The sequence below is a fragment of the Schistocerca gregaria genome, chromosome 5, assembly GCF_023897955.1.
Source record: "Schistocerca gregaria isolate iqSchGreg1 chromosome 5, iqSchGreg1.2, whole genome shotgun sequence".
NCBI classification, from domain to species: Eukaryota; Metazoa; Arthropoda; class Insecta; order Orthoptera; family Acrididae; genus Schistocerca; species Schistocerca gregaria.
In genome coordinates, this window is record NC_064924.1 from 162664048 (window position 1) to 162690845 (window position 26798).

Below are 26798 nucleotides of genomic sequence, written 5' to 3' on the forward strand. Positions count from 1 at the left end.
TGGCGGCGGTTGGGGGTGCGGTTGGCAGGACCTGCAGCACGCGCTTTGGCAGGTTTCGGTCGTCCTCTTCAGTGATCTGCGTGCGGTAGGTCGGCCTCTCGAAGGCCGGCGGATTGTCGTTCACGTCCTTCACGTGGATCACCACCGTCGTGTAATTCTCCTTGAGGTTGTCCGAGGCCGCCAGGCGCAGCTCATACTGTCGGCAAAGCAAGTGTGAGCGCGGGCCGCCGGCGGGGGTTCCCCCGCTGCCAAACTGCGCTGGCTAGCGCTGCGTGCCAAACGTTACAACAGCATTCTATACACAAGACACACACTTACGAACTAATACAGTGACCAAATAGGCTGCGGCAGCGGAGGCGTGTTCACGTCGTTGCTGTACTTATCACACAACAATGGTGTCACTTCTGCAGTCATAAAGGTGGTATTACTGATTCTTTTGTACCACTCTCCCACAGGTGCCAAAAACAAGTACAGAGCAACCACCATGTTAAGGACCATGCCCTTAATAGCAGATAGCTGTACTTATCACACAACAATGGTGTCACTTCTGCAGTCATAAAGGTGGTATTACTGATTCTTTTGCACCACTCTCCCACGGGTGCCAACAAGTACAGACAAACCACCAGATTAAGGACTATGCCCTTAATAGCAGATCTAATAAGTAGCGGAAAAATATTAGTAAAGGTAGAATAATAGGCTCACGAGATGGCATCGATATTATCTTTAACGAGCACAATTAATAGGTAGAGAAAGATCGTTCCCATCAACTATAAGTTCACGTGGAGTCGGCGAAGATGATAGAACTGTAAGCCACATCGTGATAAATAAATTTAAATCAGATTTGGAGAATTGCACGGGAGGGAAAAAGAAATTCACTCGTATGTCTTCTTACGCTAGTCAGTCTGTAAAAATTATGGAGATTACATAAAAAGTAAATGTCACGCGACAAAGGCAAAAATAATAGAAAGAAAAATAACAAGAATAATTTTTTGTCCAATATCGGGTGTCTCTCCTAAATGCCGTCAGATGCATTTTATCTTGTGTTTCGGCATATATTTGCAGTTTCGTTTAGCTGGAGTCAGCCCAAAAAAATACTGCTCATCAAATCTTTCAAGCGAGGCCTGTGTCAATGCAAAGCGTTGGTTTGTTTCTCGTTACAATCAAAATGATTAAAAAGGGGAGTTTGGAGCGATATTCGCTTGATCGATATTTATTAACAAGAACAATAAAATGGGAAGAGTAATCAGTACTCCAGCAGCGGAAGAGTAGCGCTGCTAAGTTCTCCGTTTTACTGTCCATGTTAATACATATCGATAAAACGAATAACACACTTATTTGGTACCGCTGTAGCGAATGGGCACATAAAATTCCACTTGTACTTAACAGGGAATAAACTGACGCTTTCCTTTGAAAATTGCGCGAAGCATGAAACATGTGATGAGCATTAGTTGTTTGGGTCGACTCCATCTAAACACTGCATAAAAGAGATTGCAAATATCTGCCGAAACACCATAGAAAATGCGTCTGACGACTTTTTTTTTGGGGGGGGGAGAGGGAGGGAGAGGGAGAGGGAGGAGGGGGGGGGGAGAGAAGAGGAAGGGAGGGGAGGAGAGGGAGCGAATGACAAACAGTGAGGAAAAGACTAATATTCTTTCCACATTTTCACAGGATAGCGAATGACGAACAGCGAGGAAAAGACTAATATTCTTTCCACATTTTCACAGGATGAAGGAAACGAGATCGGTAAACAGATCTTCTAGTACCTCTGGGAAAAGAAATTAACAAGCTTGATCTGAGAAGCTAACGAGTGCAAGCTTTTCAATATGATGCCACTTCGGAGGCTTGAGTGTTAATTGCTTTGCTTGTTTGTATTTAAGCAGTTTCTCTTTTCTCTGAAGTTTAGCCGATCCAGACCTCACTACCTTAAAAATACCCGATATTTTCTCTAGATATCGAAACCGGCCTCTCCACATTTGCAGTCAGCGACACTAACAATAAGACTACAGAGGCAATCGGGTGTACATGAAAATGAAACTGTGATCAAATTGAAAAACGCTCATCATTGCACGCCGATATTATGTCCGAGATATGCCTAAACAATGTCTTCGTCACGAATAAGTTTCACTTCTGTAATCGCGATAACCTCCTTTTCCGGGAACATTCTAACACGAAGTAGTGGTTGCCTACCACAAATACAAAATCTAAATAACGAGAGGCTTTAACCGCTGCAGCTACTGAATTGCACTGTTCATAGAGAAAGGGGGCAGTGTTCAGTTTATTTCAAGTAAAACGAAGTAATGCAACTCTGTGAAGCACGCAGGGATTCCGAAATTTCACGGCAGGTGTTACTCAGATTTTTGACATCATAGGAATTTACACACTATTTGATTAAAATTACCCCCACTGTTTTTGCCACAAATTCTTGGACAGCTAAAGCCCATCCTCTGCCATGCATTGAAAATTTAACTGGAATTTCCGCTTTTTCTCACAATACTTGCTTCCGAGAGGCTACTTAGTGATTTTGTTACTATTCAGGTTGCCACTTTGACTTGTAAGCACTAATCTATAATTACAGGAAATGTAATTACTTCTTTATTTTCACATAATTTTTTCAGTTTACAGGGAACAAACACAGACTTTTTTGTTTTCCTGGCAGATAGATATTCCATTACTTCTTTAAGCATTGTGTTCATGTTTAAGAGAGAAAACGTAAAACTTTGAATGTTAAACTCCTACGTCTTTACTTTACGAACAGGTCTTCGTCGTAATGAAGCTCAGGAAGACTTATTTACTTTCCCTTTCAAACTTTTTGCTTCACATTTTGTTCCACCTAAATTTAGGAGTAATTACTCATAACTATTATTATTTTACTGCACTAAAGAAATTTCTTACTTCTTTATTTACAACCCCAATTCATAAGTGCGCTTTTTTTTACCTTGTGATATTTTAAATACGACGTGTGTTCTGAACGGTTTCAGCGCTTCGGTAACTTCCCTTTGACGAAAACAAGCGTAAATTTTCAATAGTAACGTTCCTCGTTATTTCAGTGCCACGAAGTATAAAACATATAGAACTTGGAATTTTGAGAGACCACTTACGTAGAAACTCTCATTCTAATTATCATTTACACTGTTTTCTTGCGCAAAAGTACAAAAGAAACAATGTAGGCAATGGCAATTAGGAATGCATTTTTCAACATATGAATCACTTCATTCAGTATGTCTAGCTTGGTGCCGGGAGGTATCGTCGACCGGAGATTTTTGCTCGGTAGGAGAACTGGAACAGAATGCACTCACCTTCGTGGGGGAAGTTGACGATCTACTTGAATGAGGAGAAATATATATGGCTAATGATTATTCTCTAAACAATTAATGTTTTGGAATTCTAGGACAAATACGTAACGGCGTATTTTAGTACAAGGCGTTCACAATTAAACCTTTACTACAGGACCTTCATGAAAACCGAGTGACCATCTACTTGAATGAGCAGAAACGGCTTCAACGCCTGGGAAGAAAACAACGGCCGGAAGAGTGGTGTACTGGCCAGATGTATCCAAACGAGGTCATCTTGCAAAAGATGACACAGAGGCTGGTCAGTCAAGGACCAACAGTTTTTTTTGCCGTACTAGGACATTAGGGATAAGGTTAAGCATCTTTTATCACGTATTTAAATGTTATTGGATATGGTTTATCTGTCCAGGCTCGCAGCATTCTTTCCCTAATTACGTATCTATCCTCCTACAAGCCGCAGATCTACTTTTCCTCTTTACGGCAGTTTTCAAGGTGTCTTTCAGCGCTGTCCGATTATTTTATATCATTTCATTTGAATCTGACATTATCGAAGCCTTTTCTAACCTCACGAAACCGTATGTTTGAAAATTTCGATCGCCTGGCAAGAAATTTGAATATTTGTGGCTTTCCACAACTGCACCGACTACTCTATCATCCCCTCCCTCCTCAGTCCACATTGCCATTCACGCCTCAGGCCACTTGGTATTCCCCCTAAACTCCAACTGCACTGGAACAACACCATTTGATTAAAGCTCCTATGCCCGGATTTCAGGCGGTTTTGAAATTAACATCTTTCTCTCTTTCACTATCGTCTGTCTTATTATTGCACGTGTTTACATCTGCCATCGTCAGTTATTTTGCTTGCCATTTCCTCATCTAATGCCGTCAGTATCATCTGATTTTATTCGACTACAGTTCATTGCCTCTGTTTTACTTTTGTTTATGATCATCAGGTAACCTCGTTTCAAGACACTATCCATTCCACTTAACTGCTCTACCAAGTCCTTTGGTGTATCTGAGAGAAAAGCAACATAATCGGTCTTTTTACAGCTTTTTATTTCTTCTCCATAAACATTAATTATGTTTCCAAATACATCCTCTGTTTACTTCATAGCTTGTTCACTGTACAGATCAATTAACTTGGCGACAGATTACAATCCCGTCCCACGCCCTACTCAACATAGTACTCAAATCTTATAACTGCAGTCTGGTTTCCGTACAAGCTGCAGATAAGTTTTCGCCCCTATATTTCATCCTCGTTGTCTTGAGAATGTCAAAGAGTGTACTCCAGTGACTAATACGGCAAAGAGAGCATTCATTGACAAATGAAGTTTACTACAAGGGTTGGAACTTAAATAGTGGCGACTATTTATTGACAACCGATACAAAAGAGTTACATGTTTGCACCTGTTACTGTCCTTCAAAGCAGTCACCAGAGTTGTGTAGAACCCGTTGCCAGCGATGTGGAAGGAGTAGTATACCGTTAGCAAAGCCTGTTCTGTTGATGGTGCGAATGGACTGGTCTAAAGTTATGGTGATTCTCGTGTAGGACTGAGATGGTGTTATTCTAACGCTTTACGTTCCTCCACGGCAGACCGTCAATGTACAGTATTACTGTTCGTTTTTGGAAGATCATCTGCGACCAGCTTTGCGAAAGAAGCGGCGACACATTCTGCGCAACCCACCCATGATTTTGCACGACAATGCGCGGGCGCATACAGGACAGGCTGTGGCTGCTCTGTTCGGTCGATGGGACTGGGAAGTACTGTACCACCCACCATACTCCCCGGACTTAAGTTCTTGTGACTTTGATTTGATTCCGAAGATGAACGGACCACTTCGTGGCATTCGCTTCAGAACTGTTCCAAAGATTCGACAGGCAGTAGACCGAATGCCTTCCACATCGCTGGTTCTACACAACGCTGGTGACTACTTTGAAGGAAAGTAACAGGTGCGAATATGTAACTCTTTTGTATCGGTTGTGAATAAATAGTTACGACTATTTAAGTTCCAACCCTCGTATTATAACATTAGCTTTAATTTGAGTGGGAAATTTCCGAGAATATATTTCTGGAGCTCAGCATTTATTGGAAGTGGATCACGGGTTGTAAGGAAAACGAAAAAGAAGAGACTCGAAGCGTCTGAGATGTCTTGTTATAGAAGGACGATGAAAATTATCTAGACTTATAAAATAAATTTGAGAAGATTGCCCGCATATTTAGGCATGGAATCTCTCTCTCTCTGGAACAGAACTGATTTTCAGTTTCGAATTGAGCTCCGATGATCAGTGAAGACGTGCCTGGAGATGCCCCGGACAGCAGTGGGATACCAACCTGACTTCACCCGCTATACGGCCCAACAACTACGAGTGATAGACGGTCTGGAGCGCCTTTTCTTTTCATAGCAGGACCTCTTTGGTTGTCATCCGCGGCGCCCTTACGGCACGACGGTACATCGGCAACATGCTGCACTCCGTTTCGTTGCCCTTCACAGCAACACACCTTGGCTTACATTTTAGCAAGATAATGCCCGCCCGCACGCGGCCAGGTTTTCTAATGGTTGCCCTCGTGCTCACCAAACCCCACCTTCGTCAGGAAGGTCGCCTGATCTCTCCTCAATTGAGAATGTTTGGAGCATTAGGTGCAGAACCCTCCAAAGCTCCTTCTCTCGAACAAATCATCCAATTTTCCTGAAATCCGGTAAATACTGACTAGAATGAGGACAGAATGAATGATAGGACATATGTCAAGAGATCGGGGAGTAACTTCCATGGTATTAGAGGGAGATGTAGAGCGCAGAAACGTTGCACACTTGAGACTGGAATACAGAGCAATAAAATAAATAAAGCAATTACAAACGAGTACAGCTATTTAATGCATAGCGATGCATCGATAAGAATGACAGAGAATGTCATATATATATTATAGTTGGTCTATGTGACTTCAGTTAGTCACAAGATCTACATCCAAGTGACAATCTATGCCACGCTATGCATTCACCGACGCTAGTGTATTGTTGTTGCTCTAGTGATCTTCAGTCCCGAGACTGTGCAGCTCTACATGCTACTCTATCCTGTGCAAGCCTCTTCATCTCCCAATACCTACTGCAACCTACATCCTTCTGAATCTGTTTACTGTATTCATCTCTTAGTCTCCCTCTACGACTTTTCCCTCCACGCTGCCCTCCAATACTAAACTGGTGATCCCTTGATGCTTCAGAACATGTCCTACCAACCGATCCCTTCTTCTAGTCAAGTTGTGCCACAAACTCCTCTTCTCCCCAAATCTATTCAATACCTCGTCATTAATTACTTGATCTACCCTTCTAATCTTCGGCATTCTCCTGTAGCACCACATTTCGAAAGCTTCTATTCTCTTCTTGTCCAAACTATTTATCGTCCATGTTTCACTTCCATACATGGCTCCACTCCATACAAATACTTTCAGAAACGACTTCCTGACACTTAAATCTATACTCGATGTTATCATATTTCTCTTCTTCAGAAACTCTTTCCTTGCCATTGCTAGCCTACGTTTTATATCCTCTCTTCTTCGACCATCATCATTCATTTTGCTCCCCAAATAGCAAAACTTTACTACTTTAAGTGTCTCATTTCCTAATCTAATTCCCTCAGCATCACCCGAATTAATTCGACTACATTCCATTATCCTCGTTATACTTTTGTTGATAATCATCTTATTCCTCCTTTCAAGGCACTGGCCATTCCGTTCAACCGCTCTTCCAAGTCTTTTGCTGTCTCTAACAGAATTACAATATCATTGGCGAACCTCAAAGATTTCATTTCTTCTCCATGGATTTTAATACCTACTCCGAATTTTGTTTTTTTTTCCTTTACTGCTTTCTCAACACACAGTTTATTACAAAGGCGAATTTTGACTTGTTGAATTGTTTTCACCAAAGGACGCACACATATCCGAGTACAAGGTCTTTCACATAATACTCTAAGAAGCAATCCACTGATGTCATGTCCGGAAATCTAGGTGGTGAAGAACACAACACAGCCTCGTTATGCCCAGCACGACTGATCCAACGATTTGGAAGCCGCTGATTTAAAACTGTTCGAACCCTCAACCCCAATTTGTATGTACTCCATCTCGCTGGAAGATGTAATCCGTGGAATTCGTATCTACACTACTGGCCATTAAAATTGCTACACCCCGAAGATGACGTGCTAGAGACGCGAAATTTAGTGGACAGGAAGATGCAAATGATTAGCATTTCAGAGCATTCACACAAGGTTGGCGCCGGTGGCGACACCTACAACGTACTGACATGAGGAAAGCTTCAAACCGATTTCTCATACACATACAGCAGTTGATCGGCGTTGCCTGGTGGAACGTTTTTGGGATGCCTCGTTTAAGGAGGAGAAATTGGCGTATCACCCGGCGTGATGGTATGGGGCGCCATTGCTTAACCCGTCTCGGTCACCTCTTGTTATTGACGGCACTTTGAACAGTGGGCGTTACATTTCAGATGTGTTACGACCAGTGGCTCTACCCTCCATTCGTTTCCTTCGAAACCCTACATTTCAGCAGGATAATGCACGACCGCATTTTGCAGGTCCTGTACGGGCGTTTCTGGAAACAGAAAATGTTCGACTGCTGCCCTGACCAGCACATTCTCCAGGTCTCTCACCAACTGAAAGCGTGTGGTCAATGGGGGGCGAGCAACTGGCTCGTCAGAATACGCCAGTCACTACTCCTGATGAACTGTGGTATCGTGTTGAAGCTGCATGGGCAGCTGTACCTGTACACGCCATCCAAGCTCAGTTCGACTCAATGCCCAGGCGTATCAAGGCCGTTATTACGGTGGTTGTTCTGGATATTGCTTTCTCAGGATCTATGCACCCAAACTGCGTGAAAATGTAATCACATGTCATTTCTAGTACAATATATTTGTCCAATGGATACCCGTTTATCATCTGCATTTCTTCTTGGTCTAGCAGTTTTAATGACCAGTAGTGTACGTTGCCTAGACAAATGAATTCCAGAAATTTCTTTACTCTGTATTGATTATTTTTTTGACGTTGCGGTTTTTTCCGTCAGTGCAGCAAATGAGGAGTCAGCCTCGTCGTGCAGCACCTCGACAGCATGTGCTGGCTCGTGGCGGGGCGTGGCGTGCTGTACGCACTGCTAGAGGCTGCCCCGGCACAGCCGTGGAGCACAATGGGGCCGCGCCGAGGGCGCACGAAGCCCTCGTAATCCGTGAATTATTTCACGGCCGCGGCCAACCGCTCGCGGAGCTGCGGGGTCGGCCGTTCTAGTCTAAAAATAATAATAATAAAAAAGACCACGGCGGAAGCAGAGGCGGCGGGGACCGCCTCTTCCCTTCCACTTTAAAGGATAGTTTCCATGCCTTGCAAAAACATACGATTTCTCTGATTGTTGCAATGCTGGTAACGGTCGTCTGACAGCGACGAGCCACGAAAGGGGTTGAAAAGAAAAATAATAATATTCAATTTTTGAGCCTACATGCAACGGGGCTAAAACAGTCCTGCACCGAAATTCATTTAGTACAGTGATTTCATAAACATTAATTGTGATCAGTGAGGGCGCTGTAACATATACGTATTTTCCACACTCTGTCCATACTTCCCTTCCATATTAAAGGACAGTTTCCATGTTATGCCCTGCAAAAACATACGATTTCTTTGATGGTTGCAATGCTGGTTGGTAATGGTTGTAGGACAGCGACGAACTGTGGACGAAAAGGGCGTCGAAAAGGGTCGAAACGAAAAATAATAATATTTAATTTTTGAGCATACATGCAACGGGCTTACACAGTTCTGCACCGAAATTCTTTTAGTACAGTGGTTTCATAAACGTTAATTGTGATTAGTGAGGCCGCTTGTAATGACACATTCCGACGCAGAGACATACAATACCTTAAAGGCTGCGCCAAAGATTAAATTGAGAGGGATGTAGAATGTTGTTGTTGTGGTCTTCAGTCCTGAGACTGGTTTGATGCAGCTCTCCATGCTACCCTATCCTATGCAAGCTTCTTCATCTCCCAGTACCTACTGCAGCCTACATCCTTCTGAATCTGCTTTGTGTATTCATCTCTTGGTCTCCCTCTATGATTTTTACCATCCACACTGCCCTCCATTACTAAATTGGTGATCCCTCGATGTCTCAGAACATGTGCTACCAACCGATCCCTTCTTCTAGTCAAGTTGTGCCACAAACTTCTCTTCTCCCCAATCCTATTCAGTACTTCCTCATTAGTTATGTGATCTACCCATCTAATCTTCAGCATTCGTCTGTAGCACCACATTTAGAAAGCTTCTATTCTCTTCTTGTCTAAACTATTTATCGTCCACGCTTCACTTCCATACATGGCTACACTCCATACAAATACTTTCAGAAACGACTTCCTAACATTTATATCTATACTCGATGTTAACAAATTTTTCTTCTTCAGAAACGCTTTCCTTGTCATTTGCCAGTCTACATTTTATATCCTCTCTACTTCGACCATCGTCAGTTATTTTGCTCCCCAAATAGCAAAACTCTTTTACTACTTCAAGTGTACCATTTCCTAATCTAATTCCCTTAGCATCACCCGACTTAATTGGACTACATGTAGAATATAATCTCTGTAATGTGTATATTGGATTCTCTTTTGTTTCATACTGCAAGAAGAAGTTAAGAGACACTTTCGATTGTTGCCTTGTAGAGGATGGAAATAATTTTTGGTGCGTGTGGAAAGACAGCCATATTGTTAGTATTTATGGTTTGTGCGACGAGCACAGCAAGTCTTATTGTGTTGTGAATAAAAAATAGTGAGAAGTATCTAAGTTTTACGAGAGTTATTTAAAGGGACGTAGCATTGTATTCCTTGGTTTCCACCGTCTTCGTGAAGTGAACCGATGCCGACACGGTCAACAAAGAGAAGAATATCGATGGCGACTAATGAATTAATATTGTGGCAGAAGGACGAATTCTACGTCTAAGGTGAGAACTCTGAATAAATCAACAATGACGTAGAATTCAAAAATGTAATTAATCGGAATGGTAAATTAAATTACAGGCAAATTTCACACAGCACTGAATTTGACCGCATTCAAGCCGGTCAATACAGTCCGTAAAAAAGCCTTTCGAAAATTCTAAATTTACAGTTCCACATCCATAATTTTTTCTCTTTTAAGAAATCAACAAATTTAATTCATTTATTTATTTCGCCACACGCTGTAACATATACGTGTTTTCCATACTCTGTCCACCGTACGGTTAACGCGAAGTAAACATGCTACTACGTACAAGGCTATTCATAAGTACCTCAGGGGTTTCAAGAGATGAGTGTTCAAATATTACAACTAACTCCGTCCAAACAGGTTTCGGAAGGCCCAACGGTACCGACCGACCGCTGTGTTGTCCTCTGCCAATAAGCGTCCCTGGATGCGGATATCAATGGGCATGCGGTCAGCCACCTCTCTCCCGGCCGTTGTCAGTTTTCGTCACCAGAGCTGCTACTTCTCAATCAGGCAGTTCCTCAATTGGCCTCACAACGGCTGAGTGCACACAGCTTGCCAGGAGCGCTCGGCAGATCCGGCCCGTAAACCATCCAAGTGCTTAGCCAAGCTAGACAGCACTTAACTTCTGTGATGCGACGGGGAATGGTGTTACCACTGTGGCAAATCTGTTGGCTCAAAAACTACAAGACAAATGGTTCAAATGGCTCTGACCACGATGGGACTCAACATCTGAGGTCATCAGTCCCCAAGAACTTGGAACTACTTAAACTTAACTAATCTAAGGGCATCACACACGTCCATGCCCGAGGCAGGATTCGAACCTGCGACAGTAGCAGTCACGCGGTTCCGGACTGAAGTGTCTAGAAGCGCACGGCCACAGCTGCCGGCAAACTACAAGACAAATATCAGTGGATAGAGCATCACTCCAAGTTTTTAACTCACATTACAGGTGCTCAATACGGGTACAGTTTGTGATGGAGAAACGACAATACATGCTGCAGTTCACTGAAGTAATTGCTGTTGCTGCTGCTCGAGAAGGACCGATGACAGCAGCCCCTACTGGGAATCTGTTCACTGGGTTGTACACCTACAGTTGCGAATTAATTCGATTCGAAAGTCCGCAGTGGATCATTTGTCTACATGCACCGAGGCGACAAAACTCATGGGATAGCAATGTGCATCTATACAAATGGTACTAGTACCGCGCACATGGGCTATAAAGCGGCAGCGGTTGGCTGATTTGTTGGAGGAGACCAAACTGCGAAGTCATCGGTCTCATCGGATTAGGTAAGGATGGGGAAGGAAGTCGGCCGTGACCTTTCAAAGGAACCATGCCGGCATTTGCCTGGAGCGATTTAGGGAAATCACGGAAAAACTAAATCAGGATGGCTGGACGGGGAATTGAACCGTTGTCCCCCGGATGCGAGTCCAGTGTGCTAACCACTGCGCCACCTCGCTCGGTAAAACGGCAGCGCACTGGCGCAGCTGTCAGTTATGTCCAGGCGATTAATGTGAAAAGGTTTGCGACGTGATAATGAGCGCAAGACAGAAATTAGCAGACTCTGAACGCGAAACGGTTGTTGGAGCTAGAAGCATGGAAAACGTTAGGGAATTCAATATTCCGAGATCCACGGTGTCAGGATTGTGCCGAGAATACCCAATTTCGGGCATTAAATCTCACCACGGACAACTCTGTGACCTTCACTTAACGACCGAAAGCAATGGTGTTGGCGTACAGTAGTCAGTGCTAACAGTTAACAACACTACGTGAAATAACCGCAGAAATCAATGTGGAACTTACGACGAACGTATCGGTCAGGACAGCGCGGCGAAATCTGGCGTTAATCAGCTACAGCAGCAGTGTGAGTGCCATAGCTACCAGCATGAACATCGGCTGGAGCTCACCTGCAGCGCCTCTCCTGGACTCTTCACGATATCGGTTGGACCCTATATGACTAGAAAACCGTGGCCTGGTCAGATGAGTTCCGATTTCATTTGGTAAGAGATGGCGGTAAGATTTAAGTGAGGCGCAGACCCAACAAAGTCATGGACCCCGATTGTCAAACTGGTGGTGGCTCCATAATGCTGAGGACTGTGTTTACACAGAATGGTCTGGGTCCTCTAGCCCAAATGAAGCGATTATTAACTGGAAATGGTTGTTCATGGACTTCTCGTCCCAAATCCGATGAAATTTTTTGTTGATGACAATGCGCCATGGTCCGCACCTCGTGGTCGTGCGGTAGCGTTCTCGCTTCCTACGCCTGGGTTCCCGGGTTCGATTTCCGGGCTGGGTCAGGGATTTTCTCTGCCTCGTGATGACTGGGTGTTGCGTGATGTCCTTAGGTTAGTTCGGTTTAAGTAGTTCTAAGTTCTAGGAGACTGATGACCACAGATGTTAAGTCCCATAGTGCTCAGAGCCATTTTAACCAATGCGCCATGGTTCGCGACTGGTTTGAAGAACATTCTGGACGACTGGGCGAATGATTTGGTCACCCAGGTCACAAGACATGAATCTCGTCGATCATTTATGGACCATAATCGAGAGGTTAGTTCGTGCACAAAATCCTGCACCGGAAACACTTTCCCAATTGTGGATAGCTCTACAGGCAGCGTAACTCAGGGGACTTCCAACGACTTGTTGAGTCCGTGCCACGTCAAACTGCTGCACTACGACGGAAAAAGGAGGTGCGACACGATATTAGGAAGTACCCGATGACTTTTGTCACCTCAGCGTATTCTGACATGGCTGTAACGTAGTGGAACAACGGCATGGCGCAAATTACGATCGAAATTTGAAGACAAGCTCTGTCCAGTGATACGCGTCACTTTCCTGTAAGTGTAGTCATGTTCTGAAACCCTGGATGTACTTCTAAATAACTCTGTTCTCCTCACAGACTGTTGCTACTTCAACGGATTGTCCTCCTAGAAAGTAAATCATGTAATGAATACGGCCGCGTACGATCGTTATGCTACGTTTATGACGCAGGCTCGCAACTCTCAATTCGCCGCATCGGCCCATTTAACCAGCCAAAGTAGCTGCGACCAGAAACGATGTCGGACTTCAAACTAACGGCTTGAATGATAGCGGGAATGGTTGCCTCTACAGCAGGGTTTCCGAAACTGCCAAACTGTGCTCCGTGTCCAGCGGGACGTGACAAAGTGCTTCGCGGAAAACTATTAATAACATGGCGTTCTTTCGACACTTTGCCGATACTGATCATTTTTTAAAATTTTTATTATGATTTCTGTGTTACCGGTACTAGTTGAGATTTAAAAGTGAATAAACACTGAATAAAACAAGTTTGCTGATTTTATTTAAAAAATATTAACCTTAAAAATAAACGAAGTGTTCCATTAGAGTACTTGGACCTTGAATGTGTCCTTGGGAACCCGTGTTGCAGAGTAGGCGTTCGACTCCAAAACTAGTCATAAAGAACGAAATACGTATGTAGACAATACATATGAAGAAAATAAAATAATAAAACCAAAGTGCAGCTGCAAAACGCCTGTTTCCAAAACAAATACGCTACGGACCTGCGAAATTCTTTGTCAAAGGTAATGGAGAACGTCGGGAAACAGCTTTGCCAGCAGTCGGAGATGTACCCAGTCGGCCAGAAAAAAAAAGTGAACTGGGAATCTTCTGCCAAGTGTTCGCAATTGGTAAAACATGTACGCCACTCCCGGATCGCTAATATTTGACGGAAACAACATCAGCTGTAAAACGGGTCGGATTTCGAACAGCCCTGACTGCTTGGTCAGGGAATGAAAAGTATAAACATTTTGCTGGCTAAATGGTTCAAATGGCTCTGAGCACTATGGGACTTAACATCTGTGGTCATCAGTCCCCTAGAACTTAGAACTACTTAAACCTAACTAACCTAAGGACATCACACAACACCCAGTCATCACGAGGCAGAGAAAATCCCTGGCCCCGCCGGGAATCGAACCGGGGAACCCGGGTGTGGGAAGCGAGAACGCTATCGCACGCATTTTTTCTGGAGCGGTGTTAATCGCTATATGTAAGGGGTAGTCAAACGAAAACGAGACAAATGCAAAAAAGTAAGTAAACTGCATATTATTTCAAAAGCAATCGCTACAACTGTTAATACATTTATCTCATTCCCTTCATGGAAAAATGTTTGCGGTTGCCTGTGGAACTATGTTTGTACCGAAAAGTGCACCTCTTCGTCTGAAGAAAATAGATGACCACAAATGTCTGTTTTTCAGGGCTTAAAAATATGAGCATAGCATGGGCAGAGATGGGGACTGTATGGAGGACGTGTAAGGGCTACCCAGCGAAACTTCTGCAGCGGACTGGTTACTGCCTTGCCAAGATGTGGGCCTTCCCACATGTCGCCAAAGTTGTGTCAACTACGCTGCTGAGCACTTACACATACTCCATACAGTCGTGGACGTTGATTCGTTTCGGACAATGAGATGCACGTCTGAGTATAGTCATGGTTGCGTAGGCGAACTCATACATTTTTGCGTGAAGGCGTTGTCTGTCTTGTCTCACAGTGGGATTAATAAATTGACAGTTATGGTAATTACTTGTGAAATAGTAAACAGTTTACTTTCTTTTCTCCTCCTGTCTCGTTTTCATTTGACTGCCCCTTATATTTCTACAGCAACAATCAAATTTCTTGGGCAGGAACGCTGAGATGACGGCGGAAAAAAGGCGAAGCTACGATTTCTTCCCAATCAAATAAAGGCTCCGGTTACGACACCTGAAGCCCCCTAGAGGGCTGGCCATTTTCTTACCAGCTACAGTCAATATGGCACGTACGTGCACCGAATCAGAAGGAAATAAACAAACGAACATGGGCACGCATAAGAAGGCACCCTAAGGTACTCGATCTGGGAATTACATCTTTATGCGAATGTGGCTGCTGATCGGCAGCAACAATCGACTCGGCACGGAGTAACAGATACTAAAAGAGATCCTGCATCATGTTTTGGAAACTCGTGGTAAGGTCTTATGGGACCAAACTGCTGATGTCATCGATCCTTAAGCTTACGCACTACTTAATCTAACTTACGCTAAGGACAACACACACACACACACCCATGCCCAAGGGAGGACTCGAATCTCCAACGGGGGGAGCTACCCGGACCGTGGCAAGACGCCCCCCTGACCGCGCGGCTGCCTCTCGCGGCCTGCACCATGTTTCAACCCGGCAGCTCCCCTACGACTTTCTTGACGCTGTGTCCAAAAATGCGTGGGAGGCACATCGTCATCTGAACTGGACCAAGACCTCTCCAACTGTACTACTGCAACAGCAGCTCAGCTGAAGTACAGATCTTTGCGAGCAAGAAACTGTAGAAATTGGGGTGACGCTGGTCGTTATGTAGCAAAGATTCACACTGAACATGGCTGTCGGCCCAAGGATCAAGGGATTTTTCCTTGCAGCCTGCAGAAATCTGAGCAAAGACTGCATTCTATGCTGGAATGGATAAAAGTTTCAGATTCCCTCACACACACACACACACACACATACACACACACACACACACACACACACACACACACACACACACACACACTTCTGAAGTTCCCACATGCCAGCAGAGAAAATACAGAAACGGGTGCCAACGAGTAACTGTGAGGATTGTACGATGCAAAAGTTGTTAAATAGGAGTAGGTAGATAGTTTTCTGTAGTTATATATCAAAGTAGTGGTAGAGATAATACTTGTCGAGTGAGATGTAGTAATAATTATGGTAGTTTAAAAGCAGCAATACTGAAAGTAACAGCAATAATAAATTTTGCAATTATCTTAACAGTTAGAGTCGTTGTTACTATATTTCGAGTGAATGGAGGAATATAATTGTAGACAGAAATATGCCTACTGTAGTATGTTAGGTATTAGGCTACAACGTATGGCAAAAAAGTAAATAAATAACTAATACTGGGTAGGTGCCCTCGTGTATTTACTAGACGCGTCCTTACTCCTTTTCAAGAGGAGCTACATTTGTGCTATTTATGGTACACACTGCAAGCTAAGTTGTACCCACCTGCACATTCAGTATCGCGCATAGTTCGAAACGAAATTTTTATGTTTGCAGTTGAATGAAGTGGCATTGTAACTGCTACAATTACTAGAGCGTTAATTCTTGTGTAAAGTAAAGCTACAAAAATTGACTGATGTCAATGATTGAGCCACACTTCTCAGTGGGGCATTTACGTATAGCATAAAACAGAGAGAGAGAGAGAGAGAGAGAGAGAGAGAGAGAGAGAGAGAGAGAGAGAGAGAGAGACGGCGCATATTTTAAGATAGTGGACCGGTATACGCGGGGGCTGTGATGAATTTCCATTGGACCATGCAGATTTTGAACTGCAGTTTCCCCAGAACATTTAATGCGAGAGCTGGAATATGTTATTGAAAAATGCCCTTTCCCATCATTGTATAGTCCGAGCACTCCGTCTTAAATAATCACGACAACGACGGGACTTTCAACTTTAATCTTCCTTCCTAACAGATCGTATTCCTTCTCTGAATTAACGGGCCGTACTCCAGCTTGCCGCTAGAGGTTTGAACTACCTGAGCCTCGTTTCAGCTTCCATAGTCGCCATATGCTGCACAAAGTGCAACACAGGGGAAAGCCGGCCGACGGTACAGACGTCTTTAATGCGCATATTCTTTTTTCTACATTTCCTCGCTAATCCCCGTTTTTCAAACCGACTATAATGGCGCTCATTCTTATGTCGTCCAAGCGCTCTCATTTGGATTCATCTTGATGCTCTTCTCTCTTTCATGTTCTTGTAGTTTCGTGGTTTACAGCTGCGGTACTTTTTTCCTCATCTCCCTCCATTCAAATGATTTAACGTCGTCAGCAGGGCCTATTATGCACGGAAAACCGAGTTACTGCGTGCTTTCGCACAGACTAAAAGGGAATGCTTTAGACTTGTTTGTTTTAATAGCGGCCAGAGAGCGCACTCGCTGACAACTATTTTATTTTTAGTTTCCTCTTAACTGCTTTCAGATTCCAGTAGAGCTTCTTAGGCGCACGTTAAATTGCAGTTTAATGTAATATTGTAACTGTATACCTTTTCGTTCCCAAAGTTTTTTTTTTTTAAAAAAAAGGTGTGCAGGGACGCTTGTAAACTACGACAGGATGTCTACATCTATATCTACGTGATTACTCTGCTATTCGCAATAAAGTGCCTGGCAGAGGATTCAATGAACCACCTTCAAGCTGTCTCTCTCTACCGTTCCATTCTCGAACGGCACGCGGGAAAAACGAGCACTTAATTTTTTCTTATTTTATCGTGATGATCATTTCTCCCTGTATAGGTGGGTGCCAACAGAATGTTTTCGCAATCGCAGGAGAAAACTGGTGATTGAAATTTCATGAGAAGATCCCGTCGCAACGAAAAACACCTTTGTTTTAATTAATACCACTCCAATTCACGTATCATGTCTGTGACAACATCTCCCCTATTTAGCGATAATACAAAACGAGCTGCCCTTCTTTGTACTTTTACGAGGTCTTCCGTCAGTTCCACCTGATGCGGATCCCACACCGCACAGCAATACTGAGAATAGGGCGGACAAGCGTGATGTAAGCAGTCTATTTAGTAGACCTGTTGCACCTCCTAAGTGTTCTGCCAATGAAACACAGTCTTTGGTTTGCTCTACCCACAATATTATCTATGTGATCGTTCCAATTTAGGTTATTTGTAATTGTAATCCCTAGGTATTTAGTTGAATTTACGGTCTTCAGAACTGTGTGACTTATCGCGTAATCGAAATTTAGCTGGTTTCTTTTAGTACTCATGTGAATAACTTCAAATTTTCCTTATTCAGGATCAATTGCCACTTTTCGCACCATACAGATACCTTATCTAAATCATTTTGTAAGTCGTTTTGATCATCTGATCACTTTACGACACGTTAAATGACAGCATCATCTGAAAACAATCTAAGACGGCTACTGAGATTGTCTCCTATGTCGTTAATATAGGTCAGGAACAACAGAGGGCCTATAACACTTCCTTGCATGCATTTGCTACGATTTTGAAAACGTGAAATGCAGATGTTTTGGTTTATGAACAACTGTCGAAGATATTTATTTAAATTTTCGAGACAACAGTAGCAATGCGGTTTCATGTTTGGTTTTCGATTGATAATTGGGCAGATTTTCTACCAGTGATTACTCCACCGGATCTAAAACATTTCTCTCAATATTCTCAAGAGGGGCTACGTTGGGAGCTTCGCAAATTTCTAACTTCAAACGATCTTCCGCCCTGATGACCCCTTTAATAGGCCAAATAAAACGTCCATGTGTTTTTCCAACTTGCCAACAACCTTAATGCGTAATCTTAATTAAAAATTTTGCTGAAGTTGTTCTACACTCAATTTTAACATATAAGGACTATCAGTTTAACAAACTAGATACTATATACGACAAAAGACAGTAGTAGCCTTTCAGTAACACACATTTTATCGGGTGGCTCTGAACAACATTCTGGTCTCCTGTAGCCATGAAACTTTATCAGTAAGAGCCCCTGACCCGTGAGATCAGTTTGGTTTGTCACAATTCCTGTACAACTATCCCTATTGTTGGAGAATTCCTGATCCGATCACTGGCCGAGGTGATACCCAACGCTAATGTTTTACCTCATATCTAGTTGCTTGGAGTGACCTCGGATCTAGGAAAAGGAAATAGTCTGTGCATATGTCAGTCACACGGTAACTACACATTATTTCCAGATTACTTAACTACAAACTTGTCAGATAAAAATGGCTCTGTGCCCTATGGGACTTTTAACATCTGAGATCATCATCTCCTAGACTTAGAACTACTTAAGCGTAACTAACCTAAGGACATCACACACACCCATGCTCGAGGCAGGATTCGAACCTGCGACCGTAGTAGCAGCGCGATTCAGGACTGAAGCGCCTAGAAGCCGGCCGGGGTGGCTGAGCGGTTCTAGGCGCTACAGTCTGGAACCGCGCGACCGCTACCCTCGGGCATGGATGTGTGTGATGTTCTTAGGTTAGTTAGGTTTAAGTAGGTCTAAGTTCTATGGGACTGATGACCTCAGAAGTTAAGTCCCATAGTGCTCAGAGCCATTTGATTTTTTTTTGAAGCGCCTAGAACCCCTCGGCCACAGAGACCGGCTCTTGTCAGATATGTATGATTAAACAACTAGTGCTTACAAGGTTGAGCAAAAAGATGGTCGCACAGTCTAAAATCTGTCATCTCTTAAAAACTGGGACTGCAGATACGTTATGATTAACAAAGTACAGGTTACTGAAGCTCTCTAGATATTATGTTTTTCTTACTGACGAGAGTAAAGAGCAGACAGAAAGACACTGAAAGAAATGGGTAGCAATTTGAAGAAGAAAAAAAAAGATAGAAAACATTCCTCCGGATTCTAAAATCATTCGAAGGAAGTTCCAAACGAAAAATTATTCAGTTTAGTGTACAGGATCTACAAGACCCACTGCAGAGACTCGCAAAGTAATGAACCCAACCGGCGTGGTTGATTGCTATAGTATTTCAATGAATTTAGTCCACAACTACGGAGCTCAACCGTCTTTATCGCGGGTAGATTAATGGTAAGAATCTTGGTTGAAAACCATGCTTTATAGAGATCTATTGCGGATGAAGCCTGCCGGAGTGGCCGTGAGGTTCTAGGCGCTGCAGTCTGGAGCCAAGCGACTGCTGCGGTCGCAGGTTTCGAATCATGCCTCGGGCATGGATGTGTGTGATGTCCTTAGGTTAGTTAGCTTTAATTAGTTTTAAGTTCTAGGCGACTGATGACCTCAGAAGTTAAGTCGGTGCTCAGAGCAATTTTAACCATTTTTTATTGCGGATGAAAATTACCACTCTGGGAAGGAAGGAGAGATTCTTGAGAGACACCGTCGTGCGAATTGAATTTCACGACGCAGCTCGGGAGATGGGATGTAAAAAGATGTCCGCCCGGAGCTATACGGAAGCTTTCAACGTCCTGTTTCGTTCGGTTCGTTCGTAAAACTGCGCACGTCGCTTCCGACGGACGCACGGTTGTAGCTGTCGTTTTGTGTCCGCTCCTGGAGGTGCCGGCGGGACGGCCAATACGAAGTTAGCAGCTATTTGTCTCCCGCCCCCGCCCCCAGCCCGCGTCCTCCTCCCAGCCACCCACGCGGCGTCGTAGGCGGCCCCGGGAACGGCTCGCGTGGGGCGTCCACGTAAAGCGCTGCTGCTCCGCTCAAACTTGGGCCACGCGTGCAACTTCTTAAATTTAGCGGGCGGCTGTTCGTGCCGCACGGCCGCCTCACGGCTCGCTGCGGGGCAAGTTGCCCGCGCGCCGGATCTGCGCTGCGCTGCGGAAGCTTCCGCCCGGCGCGGCGGCACAGTTGGAGCTAGGCGGCTCGGGCGCACTCGCCGACATTCATCACCTGGCGCCGCCTCCCCAGCCATGCGTGGCGGACTGGCGTCGCGCTACGACGCTGTACCCTCCCTGAAAGCTTGTCGCGTAGCCCTACCGCTTCTGCTCTCACCTTATACACTCCTGGAAATGGAAAAAAGAACACATTGACACCGGTGTGTCAGACCCACCATACTTGCTCCGGACACTGCGAGAGGGCTGTACAAGCAATGATCACACGCACGGCACAGCGGACACACCAGGAACCGCGGTGTTGGCCGTCGAATGGCGCTAGCTGCGCAGCATTTGTGCACCGCCGCCGTCAGTGTCAGCCAGTTTGCCGTGGCATACGGAGCTCCATCGCAGTCTTTAACACTGGTAGCATGCCGCGACAGCGTGGACGTGAACCGTATGTGCAGTTGACGGACTTTAAGCGAGGGCGTATAGTGGGCATGCGGGAGGCCGGGTGGACGTACCGCCGAATTGCTCAACACGTGGGGCGTGAGGTCTCCACAGTACATCGATGTTGTCGCCAGTGGTCGGCGGAAGGTGCACGTGCCCTTCGACCTGGGACCGGACAGCAGCGACGCACGGATGCACGCCAAGACCGTAGGATCCTACGCAGTGCCGTAGGGGACCGCACCGCCACTTCCCAGCAAATTAGGGACACTGTTGCTCCTGGGGTATCGGCGAGGACCATTCGCAACCGTCTCCATGAAGCTGGGCTACGGTCCCGCACACCGTTAGGCCGTCTTCCGCTCACGCCCCAACATCGTGCAGCCCGCCTCCAGTGGTGTCGCGACAGGCGTGAATGGAGGGACAAATGGAGACGTGTCGTCTTCAGCAATGACAGTCGCTTCTGTCTTGGTGCCAATGATGGTCGTATGCGTGTTTGGCGCCGTGCAGGTGAGCGCCACAATCAGGACTGCATACGACCGAGGCACACAGGGCCAACACCCGGCATCATGGTGTGGGGAGCGATCTCTTACACTGGCCGTACACCTCTGGTGATCGTCGAGGGGACACTGAATAGTGCACGGTACATCCAAACCGTCATCGAACCCATCGTTCTACCATTCCTAGATCGGCAAGGGAACTTGCTGTTCCAACAGGACAATGCACATCCGCATGTATCCCGTGCCACGCAACGTGCTCTAGAAGGTGTAAGTCAACTACCCTGGCCAGCAAGATCTCCGGATCTGTCCCCCATTGAGCATGTTTGGGACTGGATGAAGCGTCGTCTCACGCGGTCTGTACGTCCAGCACGAACGCTGGTCCAACTGAGGCGCCAGGTGGAAATGGCATGGCAAGCCGTTCCACAGGACTACATCCAGCATCTCTACGATCGTCTCCATGGGAGAATAGCAGTCTGCATTGCTGCGAAAGGTGGATATACACTGTACTAGTGCCGACATTGTGCATGCTCTGTTGCCTGTGTCTATGTGCCTGTGGTTCTGTCAGTGTGATCATGTGATGTATCTGACCCCAGGAATGTGTCAATAAAGTTTCCCCTTCCTGGGACAATGAATTCACGGTGTTCTTATTTCCATTTCCAGGAGTGTATTTACTACTCGTCAACAGTCTTGTTGCTGCGTTGGTGCGACCCGCCTCTCCTTTCCAGGCGGCCTATCATGTCTACATCAACATCTACATGATTACTCTGCAATTCACATTTAAGTGCTTGGCAGAGGGTTCATCGAACCACAATCATACTATTTCTCTACCATTCCACTCCCGAAGAGCGCGCGGGAACAACGAACACCTAAACCGTTCTGTTTGAGCTCTGATTTCTCTTATTATATTTTGATGATCATTCCTACCTACGTAGGTTGGGCTCAACAAAATATTTTCGCATTCGCAAGAGAAAGTTGGTGACTGAAATTTCGTGAATAGCTCTCGCCGCGACGAAACACGTCATTGCTTTAATGACTTCCATCCCAACTCGCATATCATATCTGCCACACTCTCTCCAAATGGTTCAAATGGCTCTGAGCACTATGGGACTTAACATCTATGGTCATCAGTCCCCTAGAACTTAGAACTACTTAAACCTTACTAATCTAAGGACATCACACACATCCATGACCGAGGCAGGATTCGAACCTGCGACCGTAGCAGTCGCGTGGTTGCGGACTGAGCGCCTTGAACCAGTAGACCACCGCGGCCGGCGCAGTTGAGAGGGATGGAAGTTATGTGGATAAATGAAAATATTGTTCGTAAAGGATGTATCTAGACGCTATAAAACTTTCAAACATGTAGAATGAAAGATGGATTTAAAAAAAATAGTATGATTTCTTCTGGAGTGGCTCTCGTACATTCAAGCGCGCATTTCTCGTAGTTTTTCCATACTTTTGTCCAATCCGTGTATGTGGATGTAGAAACATTGAAGAGAAAAAAGTTTCTGGTTGTGGTCTTTGGGGTCAAGAGTCGTGTTTCGCTTGTTCCATTCATGCCAAACAGAGCCTACAATCAATGCTGCTGCGCATATTGAGACATTGTGAAACCTACACAGATGCATTCAGATACAAATAAAGATGAACGTTGCTCTTATGGGACGTTCTGTGTGCACGTCAGTGACCTGAACTACTGCTCCACTATTAGCTCGAGAGGTGGTGGATTTGGCACTCAGAGATTTCCACATTTCTGCAGAGTTTAGGTCCCGGGTTCGATTCCCGGCGGGGTCAGGGATTTTCTCTGCCTCATGATGGCTGGGTGTTATGTGATGTCCTTAGGTTAGTTAAGTTTAAGTAATTCTAAGTTCTAGGGGGACTGATGACCCTAGATGTTAAGTCCCATAGTGCTCAGCGCCATTTGAACCACTTTTTTTTTTCAGAGTTTCGGTGAAGAGGCAGACCACGTTTCATTAGTAACTATAGGACACCGTTATGACAGGACTCGAGAGGCAGAGCTAGTACACACGTACGTCAAATATCTGTATGAAAAACTGAGTTACGCCTTCTGTACATAACTTCAGTAACATTTGCTGACTAGTATGGTACAGTTTCAGGAAGGAAACCGAGGATCGGCCTGAAGAGATGGCATATTCCGTGAGTCTGTTAGCGACAAAATGCTGAATTAGTTCACTAAAGTTACACGACCTGGAAGTTCCTGATGTCGGGTTGCGCTCTCCAGTAACTTCCAGTTGCCTCGTTGAGAGTTTACTGGAGTGTGACAGGTTGCCGACTTTCAAGCACACGCAACACCCCCCACCACTTCAGTAGCTGAATTTCTTACCGCGGGACTGCATCATCAAATTATGCTAAGGACTCCCATGAAGCTCCACTATAGTTCTGATACCTTTCAATAGAGACCTTCAAACTGAAAGGATGCCTATTAAGAACTGCAATATGGATTACACAGCTATAACGGTGCGCTCAATTAGAGACGATCGATTTCGGTCTAGAATCAGACCGTCGGGTCCAAAAACTATCTCAGCTACGCATCTGCGTTATTGGAATAACAACAATCAGGTGCACTTTATTCCATAATTGATATTAGTTGTAAATACGTAACATTAAGTTCATTTAACATCATAGGTTAAAAGATGATACATGATAATATCAATGATGGAACAATGTACGTCTGATTATTGTTATTCCAATAACACAAATGCATAACTGAGGGAGTTTTTGGACCCGATGATGGTCTGATTCTAGACCGAAATCGATCGTCTATAATAAAGCACACCGTTACAGCTGTGTAATGGAGTTCTTAACATTCATTAAAGTTCTGAAACACCACCTCTACAAAATATTTGAAAAGCTCCACTTTGAGACATTTCATTTCGTAGCAAATAGTTTCTAGACACAATAGTACGAAAGAGAAGCAGACCTCGTGCGTAAAAGAATGTTAAAACATGTAAAACAGCCTTGTCACATAGAGATCTCCATAAAATAGTTTAGAAATAGTAGTGGGATTCAGAATGGATCCTTTGTTTCTATCCTTTGATTTTTAAGCTTTCACAGCAGTTTTAATGCAAAAACTTCAGGAGATGAATCGCAGAAATCTGCAAATAGCAATAATTATGTCAGTATTTTGTAAAGAAAAAATTGCTTCTCACGTCAGGGATTTTCTCTGCCTCGTGATGGGTGGGTGTTGTGTGTTGTCCTTAGGTTAGTTAGGTTTAAGTAGTTCTAAGTTCTAGGGGACTGATGACCATAGATTTTAAGTCCCATAGTGCTCAGAACCATTTGAACCATTTTCTTCTCAAGTCATAGGAGGTAATGGCAAGAACAGAGTTAGAATCAGAATATCTGAATTTTAGAGAGATGCAAGTATTATTATAGTGTATGATCAATTTTGTAAAAATTTTGGTACATATCAGCTTGTCTTGGATATTTGTGTCACAAAACGTCCACCGATCGTAAAAAAGAATGAACATTAAAGTTTCAGCATCATGTAAACGACGAGCTTCTTAGGTACCCATCACCCGCTCGGGTTGGACAAAAAAAAAATGGCTCAAATGGCTCTGAGCACTATGGGACTTAACATCTACGGTCATCAGTCCCCTAGAACTTAGAACTACTTAAACCTAAATAACCTAAGGACATCACACAACACCCAGCCATCACGAGGCAGAGAGAATCCCTGACCCCGCCGGGAATCGAACCCGGGAACCCGGGCGTGGGAAGCCAGAGCGCTACCGCACGACCACGAGATGCGGGCAAATTCTGGAGGCACTGGGTATTGATCCCAGTACCTCTCGCATACTAACCGAGCGCTCTACCATCTGAGCTACGCCCGCCCCCCCCCCCCCCCCCCCCCCCCCGACAAAAAAGGTGAAGGAAATTGGCTGTGTCCTACTAGAGAGAACTACCATGACACTCGTGTAGTTTATTTAGGGAAACTAAATGTCGGTAGCTGGATGGAGATTAGAACCCAATCCCTCTGAATGACAGTCCAGTGCCTCGACCACTGGGCCACGTTGCTCGCACACTACAGTCTTCTTAGCACAAACTGACGACGGACATAATGCCCCTGGCAGATTAAAACTGTGTGCCGGACCGAGACTCGAACTCGGGACCTTTGCCTCTCGCGGGCAAATCCTTCACCGAGTCAGCTGTCTAAGCACGACTCACGCCCCGTCCTCACAGCTTTACTTCCGCCAGTATCTCATCCCCTACCTTCCAACTTTACAGAAGCTCTCCTGCGAAGCTAGCGGACTAGCGCTTCTGGAAGAAAGGATATTGTCGAGACATGGCTTACCCAAAGCGTGGAGAATGTTTCCGGAATGAAATTTTCACTCTGCAGAGGAGTGTGCGCTTATATGAAATTTCCTGGCAGATTAAAACTGTGTGCAGGACCGAGACTAGAACTCGGGACCTTTGCCTTTCACGGGCAAGTGCACTAGGTTCGCAGGAGAGCTTCTGTGACGTTTGGAAGGTAGGGGGCGAGATACCGGCGGACGTAAAGATGTGAGGACGGCATGTGAGTCGTGCATGCGTAGCTCAGATGGTAGAGCATTTGCCCGCCACATGCAAAAGTCCCGAGTTCGAATTTCGGTCCGGCAAACATAAAATGGTTCAAATGGCTCTAAGCACTATGGAACTAACATCTGAGGTCATCAGTCCCCTAGACTTAGAGCTACTTAAACCTAACTAACCTAAGGACATCACCCACATCCATGCCCGAGGCAGGCTTCGAGCCTGCGACCGTGGCAGCAGCGCAGTTCGGGACTGAAGCGCATAGAACCGCTCGGCCACAGCGGCCGGCCGAGTACACAGTTTTTATCTGGCAGGAAGTGTCATATAAGCGCACACTCCGCTGCAGTGGATGTGTGTGATGCCCTTAAGTTAGTTAGGTTTAAGTAGTTCCAAGCCTAGGGGACTAATAACCTAAGATGTTAAGTCCCTTAGTGCTTGGAGCCATTTGAAATTTGAATTGATCGTTTAGGTGGCGAGAGAGCGTTACGGAGATGCTAAAGAAGCTCCACTGGCGTTACAAGAGGGGCGTTGTGCATCACGGAGGTAGTTACTATTGAAATTTCGGGACAGAATTTTTCAGGAGGATTCGGACAACATATTACTTTCCCCCCCGCTCCCCCCACCCCCCCCGCCCCCCACCCACAAAAATCTCTCGTATTGACCACGAGGAGAAAATACGAGAAATTAGAGCCAATACAGAGGCTTACCGGCTATCTTTCTTCCCACGCACTAATC

The 26798-nt window shown here is 44.9% G+C and overlaps 1 protein-coding gene across 1 annotated transcript in view; it reads right to left on the minus strand.

Moving 5' to 3' along the window:
• Positions 1–26798, minus strand: part of LOC126271950 (neural-cadherin) — a 1775154-nt gene that overhangs the window by 68424 nt on the left and 1679932 nt on the right. The window contains exon 17 of the mRNA XM_049974381.1: positions 32–196. Within this exon, the coding sequence (XP_049830338.1) occupies positions 32–196 (165 nt within the window). The remainder of the gene's footprint in view (positions 1–31; positions 197–26798) is intronic.